This window comes from Eublepharis macularius, chromosome 14 (genome assembly GCF_028583425.1).
Source record: "Eublepharis macularius isolate TG4126 chromosome 14, MPM_Emac_v1.0, whole genome shotgun sequence".
Taxonomy (NCBI): Eukaryota; Metazoa; Chordata; class Lepidosauria; order Squamata; family Eublepharidae; genus Eublepharis; species Eublepharis macularius.
In genome coordinates this window covers 33903363-33916022 of record NC_072803.1, presented here as the reverse complement: position 1 = coordinate 33916022, position 12660 = coordinate 33903363, and the positions used below count along the sequence as shown (strand labels likewise).

Here is a 12660-nt window from a genome sequence, read left to right as displayed (position 1 = left end):
TAGGAAAAAGACAGACATAGCTATGTGTACCCCTCTTTTTTCCCTGCTAGGGTTAAAAACTACCGGGGAGGGGGCTTTTTGACTGGGAAAACAGTACTGCTGAGAAAAGTTAATCTCCCCCCCCCTTCCCAGTGCCACAGCCCTTATCTAGTTTGCCCCCTCCACAGCTCTTTTTTAGAACCAAATTGCACATCAGCCATGGAATCCCATTATCACATGCAATCTGGCCCTAAGAAGAATTCCTGAATGGCTACAGTCAGGTACAGAACACCAATATTAAGGTTTAGAGTTATTGGTGTACAAATACCATTGCAGCATTTTTTCAGTGTTTGGGGCAATGTGTGGCCAAAAATGGGAGAAGTTAGTATTAAATGGGTGTAGTTAAAGGAGGGTAGATGGGCTTCAAGACTTAAGACACAAAAGTACATTAAAAAAAAAATTATTCCTAATTATTATTAATTATACCAGTTCTCATGTGGTCATTGTTCCCCGTTTCTGCAGGATGAACTGACGCCATTGCACTGTGCAGCCAGGAATGGACATGTGCGAATTGCTGAAATCCTGCTGGATCACGGTGCTCCCATCCAAGCAAAAACCAAGGTGATAGGCAGTGGAGAGAGAACATTGGGAGGGGGGGCAAGAGAATGACTCCCCAGAAGGTTAGAGGAGACTGCTTTCCTTGTTGCTGCATTTTCTCTCTGGGCACTGCGTATGGCATCAGTTCCCCAGCTATTGAATTTGCCACCACCCCTGCAATTGTATCTGCCCTCTCTTCATACCAGCCGTTAGGGCACACACTTGCTAAAAGCAAGAACGAGTGAGAATGAATATCTATATCTCGGAAGATGCCATGTTTTCCTGAAACACTGGGTCTTGGTTTAATTCTGTTAACATGCTCTTTGCTGGAAAGAAGTAATTAGAACAGATAGTGTGTGTAGAGGGGAATTCGCATATTACTATGCGTTTACGTTTCACAGTCTGCCTTTTTCAGTAAGACTTAACATGGATTACACAGTGTAATATTACAAAATCCTTCTCTGTGTGTGAGTGTTATGTGGGCATGCGTGGGCCTGCACTTGAGGGCATGGGGGGTGCATCTCCATGGAAAATCTGTATTCTGAAAAAGACACCTTTTGCAGCTTTCCTGTCAATGAGAGCCTTGCTGTCCACTATCATGCGTAAAAGTTTGGTTTTGACCTCATTGCAACTGTCCAACCCCCAAGGAAGGGTTTTACTTTGCCATTGGAGAAACCATTCCCTTTTACTGGAGAAAATAAAGGGTTGTCTTAGGCAAGGGGTGTGTGTGAAACTTGCTCCCTATCCTTAGTTACCTTATCCTCTGAAACCTAATATGATCCTATTTCCATAGTGGCATCTTAGCTATGCCCCCAAACTGGCATTTATGCAGAGAGATGATTTGCTCTAGGACATCACCTGCATTCATGGCACTTTCCAAAGGAATCTAACCAAACTAAGAGGCTTCTTAAAGGGAGAGCGTCCCAATTACAGTAACAACGCAAAAGCTCTCTCTCTTACAAAAGTTAATACAGTGTATTCAAAAAGTTCCAAATAGTTAAATTTTCAAATACACTTATTACAATGCAACTGCATGTGAACATCTAGAAAATAACGTTTTTTACAAACTTCTTACACACACTTTTCCATGAAAATAATCAGTCCGGTGATACATCAATAGAACTCTAGAGTCAACTATTTGGAACTATTTGGAACTTTTTGAATACATTGTATTAACCTTTGTAAGAGAGAGAGCTTTTGCGTTGTTACTTTCCAAAGGAAGACAAACAAAAGGCAGGTCCCTGTCCCTGAGGAATTTGTACTCTGAATTTAGGCAGGGGAGAGAGAGGCAAAGGTAATGATGGATGAATTCAAATAGAAGGTGATGCTGTGATTTATCGTTAGGCTTTGCTTCAGCTGGGGATGAATGAACAGAGGACTGAACATGGCAGAGGCTTCTGGGAAGAATTGTTATTTTAACTCGAGTTGGGAGGAAGAAAGCAAATGGAGAATCCAAACTTCTAAGGGTGACCTCTAAGCCTAATTGACCCCCTATTAACACTGTCTCCAGTTTCAGTCCCTGCACAGTGCTCCAGCAAGTAGTATCTACCTGGTCATGTAGTCCTTAATCTTCATTGGATGAGCTGAGACTGTGTGTCCTTTCTTTTGCCACAGAATGGCCTGTCCCCCATCCACATGGCCTCCCAAGGAGATCACTTGGATTGCGTGCGACTGCTGCTTCAGTACAATGCTGACATCGATGACATCACGCTAGACCACCTGACACCGCTGCACGTGGCTGCCCACTGTGGCCACCATCGGGTGGCCAAAGTCCTGCTGGATAAGGGTGCAAAGCCCAACGCCCGGGCCTTGGTGAGTGGGGAGGTCTTGGTTGGAGAGGAAGACCTAACTCTGTGTCTCTGCCCTGGAGCTGACAAGTTTCTTTATCTGTGTCTGCAGAATGGCTTCACCCCACTTCATATTGCCTGCAAGAAGAACCACATCCGAGTGATGGAACTCTTGCTGAAGACGGGGGCCTCCATTGATGCAGTCACTGAGGTAACCTGGAACTCCATATTTGTGAGATAAGAGGGTTTCAGCACATTAACACGATCACGCTATTTGGACAGCCTTCACACAGGAGGACTGTGCAGGTGTTTAACATACATATAGAGGGAACATATGAACAGGAAGGAGTGAGTTGCACCCACCGACACCATTTTTGTGTGCATTCAGAAGAGGGGCACGTCTGTCAGATGTGTTCCCCCCCATGCATATTGCAAATATCTATACATCTGCAGTGCTGTAAGATGACGTGTCTTCTGTGAGCAGCTCTTCAGCCCAGGTTAAAAGGAAGCCCCTCAGCAGACACTCGGTCTGTTCTCTCAGGGAAGTCTCTCAGGCTTGATTGATGCATAAGGTGGAGATGAGGTGGTAAGATGAACTTTATTACTGAAGAATGCACATGGAAGATCCCATTTTGGAAAGTTCTCCTATCTTAAAAACTCCCCGTAAACACAAAAGCAGGACAATAAACAAGTAGAAGGGATAGAACTTTTTCATTGCAGTACTAGGGATTTTTTAAACTGGAATTTTTAAAATGTGAATGCAGAGATCTGGCTCCCAGCTTAGAATCACAACTAAGCAAAACTTCCTAGCATACGGGGTAGTGTGAAGAATGTTTTATGGTCTGCAACCTAATTGCAGAATTTATGTTGACTGCCATATGCCATTAAACAGATGAATTGATTGATGGGGCAATTATAGTTCAATATCTGTCTTCTCTGGGCTTGTAGAAGTTGTTTCTAAGATTATCTTATGCTGAGTACATAAAAAGAGCTGAGCTTAATTAGGCCAGAAGTCCATCTGCATCCTGTTTCCAACAGTGGCCTGCCATAAACTTCTAGGAAGCCCACAGATAGTAGTACCTTTTTCTCATGGTTTGCCCTCCTTTCCCCTACATCAGGTATTCAAAAGTATACTGCTTTTGAACATGCAGGTTCCATTTTGCCATCATGGCTAATAGCTGTTGATAGGCCAGTCTTTCCTCCACAAATTTGTACCAAGGAATGTCAACATCACACATGGGAATCTAAACCAGGCTTCCATGACTTGACCCACTTCAGTAAAAATGCCTTTTGAGGTCTTGAAGGAAGCATGAAGTAAATTAGTTTAATTAACAAAGGCAAACACTCCTTGTAGCTAGGTTTAGTATTTCCCATTTCATTCCTCATTACAGTCATACCCCAGAACCAAAATTGCCTGAGAAAATCAATAGGGTGTGGGTGGGTTGCCACAGATTTAATAGGGGTAATATTATATTAGTCCAGGATTAAGTCTCTATTTTCAGCTATACAGAAGTCCCGATTAGACGTCAATTCACTGCCTCTCTTTTGTCTACAGTCTGGCCTGACCCCTCTGCATGTGGCCTCTTTCATGGGGCACCTTCCTATTGCGAAGACCTTGCTACAGCGTGGAGCATCTCCCAATGTTTCCAATGTGGTGAGTCAGTAGTGGGGCAAAGAGACAGATTCCATGTTCCATCAGAGGCAAAAGAGGGGTCAGGTCTCTGGGGATGCCAGCTGGAATTTGGAAGAGGCTTTTAAGCAATAAAATTCTTGCCCCTAAGAGAATTCTGGATGCAGGGATATGGTGTAACTTTACAGTGAGGAGTCTGGGGCCCTTTTCACACTGCTTACCTGCTGCCGCAATGACACAAAATATCGCTCAAAAAATGCAGAACATTGTGTTTTCTCATGTGAGATTTGCGCAACGTTGTGCAAATCTTGCGCGAGAAAACGCAATGTTCCGTGTTTTTTGCACGATACTTTGTGTCGTTGCGGCAGCGGGTAAGCAGTGTGAAAAGGGCCTGGGACTGGAATGCTTCCACTGAAGGGTTGTGTTGTGTTGTAATCTGGCCCTAACCCCATCAAACAATTTACAGGTTATGGGGGACACACCTCATTTTAAAAAAAAAACTTTTATCTACAGTCCATCAGTCCCCTTTCCTTCCCCTATCAAATAGACAAAAAAAAAGGAAAATCACATATTAAAACTCCTCTGTTTTAAAAGACACGTGGTTTTGGAGAGTGGGGGAAGCTGCTGGGACAAAAATTAAAACAAAAATAGCGGCTGTTCAAACTGGTCTCTGGATTTCAGCCAGTGAAGTACAGATGGCAGTGATCTCAATGAAAAATAATGTTCCTCTGTGGTAAAACAGGCAGCAGCTTAATGCTTGAATACATCCCTCCAGTTGGAGTCCATAGGGAGTCGTGGAGAGGACAGGTTTGCTACACATACGCACGCACGTGCACACACAGGAACATCTATTTCAGACAATGCTGAGTTCTCACTGAAGTGAGCCTGTACCACTTCAGACAGCAGTCAAGGTTAGGCTCATATGACTGAATCTTCCCCATGTATTCTTAAACTTCTTGGGCACAGAGGACTAATATGTCAGGGAGAAAGCTAGGTTAGAATCCTTCACTCTGACCTGGCAGAGTTGGGGAGCTGGAGTTTGGAGAAGCATTCCATCATAGGAGCTCCCAACTGAAACCCAGCCCACAACTACCATGAGAACTACCATAACTCGCTAGTTTTTAGTTGAACGCCTGTTATTTTAAATCAGTTGTACTCAAACTGTTTGAAGTGTGGCTGGCTTCTAAACTTTAACTTTTAGGACTTCTGCAGTGCCACGGTCGGAGACTCGGCTCAGACCTGGTGGCTGCTGACATGAGTCTGGAGGTGACAGGCATAGATTACCTTATATATTTCCTGTGTCACTGCTGGCCAAGAGCCAGCCAAGCCTGTGCAGCCTGGCAGTTCCACAGGCTGTGGCTTGGCTTGGACCTACCCTCCAGCAGTGCTAGTTCAGAGGTAGTGGGTATGGCTGTGCCCATGGTCTTCTGTACCACCGGTGCCATTGGGAATGAAAGTTGCCACAGGGCAAAGGGAGGGTGAGTGTGGTGGCTCTGCCCTCTATTCTCTTTTCCCACATCTGGGAGCAGAGCCTGTTCTTTCTGCTCAAGAGTCGGAGGCTCGTAACTCATGAAATAGTCACAACAACCTACTCTGGGTTCATAACCTGCAATTTGAGAACCATTGCCTTAAACCAGTAAACAGGCTCGTGTTCTACATGGGCTGTGCACCAAAGGCACAAATCCCTTTGTTTGTTATTTTCCAATTTCAGAGTTTCTACCTGCCTTTTAGCATAAGCTGCTAATAGAAAATTAAGTGAGGATTAAGTAAAATCAAAACAAAACATAAAAGAGAATAAAACCAAAATGAAATGAATGGCTTGTTTGACAACATAGCTGTAGCTCTGAAGAATACAAAAGATAAAGCAATAACAAAAATCCTCTTAAAATTTGTTGCTTTTTTTTTTTTTTAAAAGCCATTGATCATATTCTTTGAATGTCCCAAATGTTCCTTCTATTGAGGTATCCTATTCCCCTTGTTGATATATGAAATAATACTTTTGATGTTGAGGACTAGGAGTGGTGGAAGCAGATTTACACCTGGGGATTTTACAGTGCTGTCTTAGGCAGTGTCACCTTCCTATGGCCATTGACTTCAATGGACTTAGGAGGTCTATCTCAGCTTAGGATGCCCCTACATAAAAATCAGCCAGCCTATACAAAACTAGTGTGTCTGAACCAGGGCTTTTCTGGGAAAAGAGGTGGTGGAACTCAGTGGTGGAACTCAGGACCGCACAATGACGTCACTTTGGGTCAGCAGGAACAAGGGGGGAGGTTTTTAAAGTTTAAATCGCCCTTGGCAAAAATGGTCACATGACCGGTGGCCCCACCCCCTGATCTCCAGACAGAGGGGAGTTTAGATTGCCCTCCGCACCTGGTGTGGAGGGAAATCTAAACTCCCCTCTGTCTGGAGATCAGGGGGCGGGGCCACCGGCCATGTGACCATTTTCAAGAGGTGCCGGAACTCCATTCCACCGCGTTCCCGCTGAAAAAAAGCCCTGGTCTGAACATTTCTAGCATCTGACAAAACTGTTTTCTATGGGCAGGGAGACGTTTCTGTCAGGAAGTCATGCCATTTGTCTTCATCACCTCCTTGGATTTGGGTCAGGCCTGTGTACCAATGGGTGCAAGAATCTTAGTCCAGTTGAGTTGTGGTGCCAGGACAGGGTCTTTCGCAATCAATGACTCTTTGGAATTGTTTTATTAGAAGGTGGAAACACCCCTTCACATGGCAGCCCGGGCCGGACACACTGAGGTGGCTAAATACCTACTCCAGAACAAAGCCAAAGTCAATGCCAAAGCTAAGGTGAGTACCCTTTGGTGGCTTGTAATGGCTTCAGGCTGGGCTGTACTTCATTGTCAGGAATTCACTGTAGAACTCCAAAATCTGTTACCGAACATGGAATTTGGTGTTCTCATAATTTCATCTTCATTATCAGTCAATATCAAAAGTCAAGCTTCTGTCCCTCATATTTGCAGAAAAGCAAATCTAAAACCTATCAACAGGAGAATTTTTGGTGGGAGACGATTCCATAACTGAGGGACAGGTAGATTCTTTAAAGTAAGTCAATAGATGCACATTCATTTATTTGCCTAATTTGTTCTGTGTGCATCATTTGGGGTGTGTGTGTGTGGGGGGGGGGAATTGGCACAGATTACCATCTCTCTAGTTGCTGTAAGGTGCACGTGATTCTATGCAACTGACTGTCCAGTCAGATCTGAATAGGATTTCAGAGGCTGAGGCTTCTAAAGTTCGTTTTCCTTCCTCATAATTGTCAGAAGCAGAACAAAGGCTGCAAAACCAGTAAATATATGCAGATGAGGTCAATATGTGCAGGTTGTGGAATCTAACTTGTCTTGACTTTGAATATGGGTTTATATTGGTGCAAACTTTCAATAGCATTTTTAAAAAACCCAGTCCTACTGCATGGACGTCTTTTGAATGGGCCCCGTGGCTTTGTCTTTGGCCCAAGGTCAGCCCTGTGCCATTTGAGCATTTTTTTAGGCAACCATTTGGACGGATCCAGGCTAAGACATTTTCTTCTCCCCCACTGCAGGATGACCAGACGCCACTGCACTGTGCGGCCCGCCTTGGGCACTGCACTATGGTGAAGCTCTTGCTGGAGAATGGTGCTGAGCCCAATCTGGCCACAACAGCTGGGCACACACCGCTGCACATCACTTCGCGTGAGGGCCATCTAGACTGTGCCTACGCCCTTCTTGAAAAGGGGGCATTGCAAACGGTCATGACCAAGGTAGAGGAAGAGTGGGCACCATGGTCTCTTTTCCTCCCAACTGTCCTGCTTTTGCTTTTGTCTCCCAGGGTTGACCAGATCTTTATGAGGCTAGCAGCTGGTGACCCTTTCCTAATTCTTTACAAGGATAGTGTGGAGATCACTGCTGTATAGCAAATCATCCTGGCCAGGAGGCTGGGAGGGAATTAATACTTCAAGAGCAAACACTGGCTGAAAACAGTTTTAAAGGCCCGAACTACACAAGGAGTTAGTTCATGAATCAGGTTGGGGTTGTCCTGCCAGGGAGCTGCCATGCAATTGAGATGTTTTGGGTCGGGGAAATGGTGAAGGGACAGGGAAGGCTGAAGCCCCCTTCTTCCTGCACACCTCAATCCTGATCTGAATGGGGCCCTGCGGTGCTTGGGTAAATAAGTTCCCTGTAGCTGCCATATGATCGAAACTGTATTCATTTACCCTATGACATTGTTTATGGAAATGTTCTTGACACTGTATGGAAATGCCTGCCCTTGTCCTTGCCACTGATCGTACTAATCTCACACTGCGTAATCCGCCTTGAGTCTCAGTGAGAAAGGCGGACTATAAATGACATAAACAAAGTAAAATAAATACAAGTCAGGTTGGGAGAACTCTGGCTCAGTTTGTGGACAAGCCTCTCATGTAAGTCTGGCCTATAAGATAGTGCAGTAGAGCCTTCTTTGCCTTTGGTGTACTTCTGCCCACCATAATCTCTGCAAGTTCACAGCATCATAAAGAAAATCATAGAATTTGTGAGCAAAGACAGTAGGGGAATAAGCATAAACTTTGGTGACAGCAAGGCCCTTTTCTGTCTTACTGCCTTCTGTTCTCAGGGTGTATCTCTGGTTCTGATGGTGACTTACATCTTCTTGATGCCAACAGTCTGGTTTTAACATCATCTCTTCTTTACTGAGGAAACTTTAGAAGAGCAATAATGTGAGATGTGTTAGCAGTCCCCTAAAAGAATTCTTAGCAGCATCTCTAAGCAGTGCCTGTTATACTGCTATTAAAACCAGTATTAGTTTTTCATTTAGCTATATGCCCTTTTGCTTAAGCTAGAGTTCAGCACCTGCTCCCAAGAAACAACTAGACAAGATGTTGATCTGATCACTTTGCTCAAACTGTTCTGTAAAGGACAGCTGCAGAGGCCCCTGAAAACTTCTGAGAAAATGCAAGCAGATAAATCAGATATAAAAGCATTACTTCTGGCAAGCAAGTTCATGCTTAATATTGCCTTTGCATTCATCGAGATTTTTCCATGTCAAATTTCAGAAATGAAGCTTGAAAAAGTTCAAAACTTTGTGCCAAAATCAATTAACATAAGGATTGTCTTGTTGGATCGAACCAAAATTAGATTAGTCCAGGCCTCTGTTTCTGACTGCAGACAGCCAGATGCTCTTGGGAAGCCCATAGGCAGAGCATGAAGGCCTTGGTCTTCCCCTGTTATTTGTCAGCAGGACGCTGCCCCAGAATATGGAGATTCTATTTAATTGTTGTTATGTTTCTGTTCCACGAATGTGCCTAGTCTTCTTTTTCTAAAGTTGTCGAAGCTAGAAACCACCCCATCACTTTGTGGTTGTGAATTCCATAAGTGAATTATGCATTCTGTAAACAAATACTTCCTTTTCCCAGTCCTAGACCTTCTTTACTTTTTTTTGCCAAATTTTATTTTCATGCAAAGTATTTTCTTTGTCCAGCAAGCTCCAGGCGTGTGTTATGGGTAGCCAGAAGTGGTGCTTGGGTCACACCATGCTAAGGACCCACCTCTCTTGCTTGCCCTCCATTCTCTCTTGTTCTCGTTCCAGTGCTGGGCACTGATGGTCCCTGTTTCTCCCCAGAAAGGATTTACCCCTCTGCACGTTGCTGCCAAGTACGGGAAAGTGGATGTGGCTGAAGTGCTGTTGGAGCGTGATGCTCAACCCAACGCAGCAGGAAAGGTGTGTTCTGTGTGTCCCTCTACAGCAGCAGCTCCCAGCTTTGTTAAGCCCTCAGGCACTTTTGAGAAAGAGTAGTGGGTGCCAACACAAACTGGCTTCCATGGAAGAGGAGACCAATTACAAAATGGCTGTCATGGGGGGCAATTACAAAAGGTTGGGGGATCTTAAGGCTTGCATCCTCCTAAGACAGGGCAGCTGTTTCCCAATGGATACTCCCTGCAGCCCCAAAGGGCATACCTGCTGTGGTCTTCTGATGCACTTCCTGTTCCAGAGGGGTGAAGGAAAGACAGCACTGGCTCTTTGCTTTGAGGAAGAAGGAACACATTAGTGGGCACCATGGTTCCCACGAGCACCATATTGTGGCTCACTGACTTACAGGAGGATATAGATAGTATTGGAAGGTGCTCCATCCAGCTGATTTTTCCCCATCTGTGGGTTGGATCCCATGGACTTCTTGTACATGGGCAGTGCTCCTTCTGCCAGAGGAAAGCAACTATGCCAGTGGAACGGATCCATATGTGCCAACCCTGTGTTTCCCTCCCTGCAGAATGGCCTCACGCCCCTCCACGTAGCCGTGCATCACAACAACTTGGACATTGTCAAAGTGCTGCTTCCCAAGGGAGCCTCCCCACACAGCGTGGCCTGGGTAAGGGGCAGAAGACTCTATACCACATTTTGTATTGAAATTTGGCAATCTGGAGGGCAAGGGGGGGAACAAATTCAATAAAAACAGCTAGTGGGTGGCATAAACTCTGATTGCCTAGGATATAGGGAAACTATGCTCATCTTGAAAACCCCATTTAGAAGAGTGGGTGATATTGTGGAAGGCACTCAGAAAGCCATGAGATAAGGAAAGCTCAGGGCCGGTAGGATGTTGGGCGTGTGTGTGCAGGGTAGTGTGAATCTTGGTGTGCAGGGTTCAGTGTGGCGAGACTCAGGCCCTATCAGCTAGCAAGGCTGCAGCAGGTGGGAGGCAAAGGATCAAGGTGAGATGGAAGGACTCAAGCCTGAGCTGAGAGAGAGGCATAGAAGGCACTAACCAGCATTCAGAAAGTATAGTCTGGAAGCATAGAGATGCAACCTTGTGGCTTCTCTTGGCAATATGTTGCCCAGAGGAAAGCAGAACCAGCAGATTCTGGAGCAGGATTTTCTCCCCTGGATCATCTGACTCCCAAGATGGAGGAGTCTTACCGATAGCATCAGTATTCTGGCTTGCACCGTCTGCAGCTCCCTCCTGAGACCAGCCACCCTGTTGTGCAAAGTAGGGATTGGATTCATGCCTTGCAATACTTGATGCCTGGTGTCTCTGGCCTTCTAATGGTGTGACTTACCCAGGCTGTCTGGTTTCTCTTCCACAGAATGGATATACCCCTTTGCACATTGCCGCTAGGCAGAACCAAATGGAAGTGGCCAGCAGCCTGCTGCAGTATGGTGCTTCTGCCAATGCTGAATCCGTGCAAGGAGTGACCCCGTTGCATCTGGCGGCCCAAGAGGGCCATGCAGATATGGTGGCCTTGCTTCTGTCCAAGCAAGCTAATGGTAATTTGGGCAACAAGGTGAGCAGAGCTCGGTCTCCTTCAAGTAACATAGAAGAAGAACTCTTAGTAGAATTTGCCATAAGCCTCTCCAGGGGTAGGGAGAATAGAAGCCTGATGCCTTGAAAGGGCGTTTTTAACGCCTTTTTCATGTCAAAAGTCCCTTGCATGTCAGGAGAAGAGTTCTAATCTAGCCTTATATGCTTGCTTCTGTATACAGAGATTTGGTTTTTGACACCAAATATACATCTCCCTTCCCTTTTATCCTGATTGGTACAGTCCCAAGAGGGCTTTACCTTGGGTTTGTGTGTGTGTGGGGGGGGCATATAGATCGGCTCTTAGATATGTAATGCCACTTACGATCAGAAGGTGGCACTTGTGTGTTATATATTGTCTAATCCGATGGAAGATTTTCACTTCCAGATTTTAATACCTAATTAAAACAGAAATCTCCAACCTATTAGCATGTAATGAGAGAAGTAAATTAATTATAATCCAAGGCTCCTGTGAACCTCAGGCATCTTACTAACTGCTGCATCTCTGCATGATTCACTGCTCTGACCTACAAGTGAGCCTCTGTTGTGAGTCAGTCATTCTGTCGTTATCAGATGTGATATCGTTATTGCTGATAAGCAGAGACAGCAAAGTTCCCTGCTTCTGGAGGAGGCAGCTAGTTGCCTCTGTGATTGGGTTGCTCAGGGCTCACCTCCCTTCAAACAAATGGCACGCTCAGGTCAATGACTCTTGCAGAAGCACAACAGTTCCTCCAAGGGTAGAAAATTCTTGTTGTTACACACTCTGAAAATAAACTGTAGAACATGTCAGTCTTAGCCAGCAGAAATTTGGAAAACATGGAATTCAGAACCATGACTTTTTATTTCTGGCTGTGTTTTAGAGGCAAAGAATTAGGAATAACCACTGTGATAATCTAACTACTATCAAAGTTCTCTTGTGAAATACGATTATGTCTATATACGTCTTTGTGAAAATTGCCTTCTCATCATATAGCTGTTCAAAAGCTGTTAACATTAACATAACCAATTGAGATTCACAAAAAATGTATAAATCCAAACAATTTCTTAAAGGCTTGCACAAGATAGGTACATGAAAAGGGAGGAATGGCCTGTGTGTTCGATTTTAACAAGATTTTAACATGCAAGGAGCACTAAACCTTCATCCTGCCATATCTTTTGGGAAAGAGAGGATGGGGTGGGGCGGGAATAAGCTGCAGATGATAGGAGAGGTCTAGCCGTCTTGCACTCCCATGCATTTAGCTGCTGAAATCCAACATTCCCCGCTCTCACTCCCCCTTTACTTTCTATCATGGGAGGACAAATCTATGTTTAAACAGGCATATTGGCTGCCACTGTGCGTAGTTTGGCCCTTGGCCCCCATGTTTACCTATTTCATTTCAAAAGATAGAAAC

The 12660-nt window shown here is 44.9% G+C and overlaps 1 protein-coding gene across 8 annotated transcripts in view; it reads left to right on the top strand.

Annotated features, from left to right (window-relative positions):
- ANK1 (ankyrin 1) overlaps positions 1–12660 on the top strand; it is a 131440-nt gene that overhangs the window by 63740 nt on the left and 55040 nt on the right. For all 8 annotated transcript variants that reach the window (XM_054997655.1, XM_054997654.1, XM_054997653.1 and 5 more), the window contains exons 9-17: positions 502–600; positions 2191–2388; positions 2476–2574; positions 3919–4017; positions 6700–6798; positions 7550–7747; positions 9601–9699; positions 10247–10345; positions 11058–11255. In XM_054997655.1, coding sequence (XP_054853630.1) covers positions 502–600; positions 2191–2388; positions 2476–2574; positions 3919–4017; positions 6700–6798; positions 7550–7747; positions 9601–9699; positions 10247–10345; positions 11058–11255 — 1188 coding nt within the window. The remainder of the gene's footprint in view (positions 1–501; positions 601–2190; positions 2389–2475; positions 2575–3918; positions 4018–6699; positions 6799–7549; positions 7748–9600; positions 9700–10246; positions 10346–11057; positions 11256–12660) is intronic.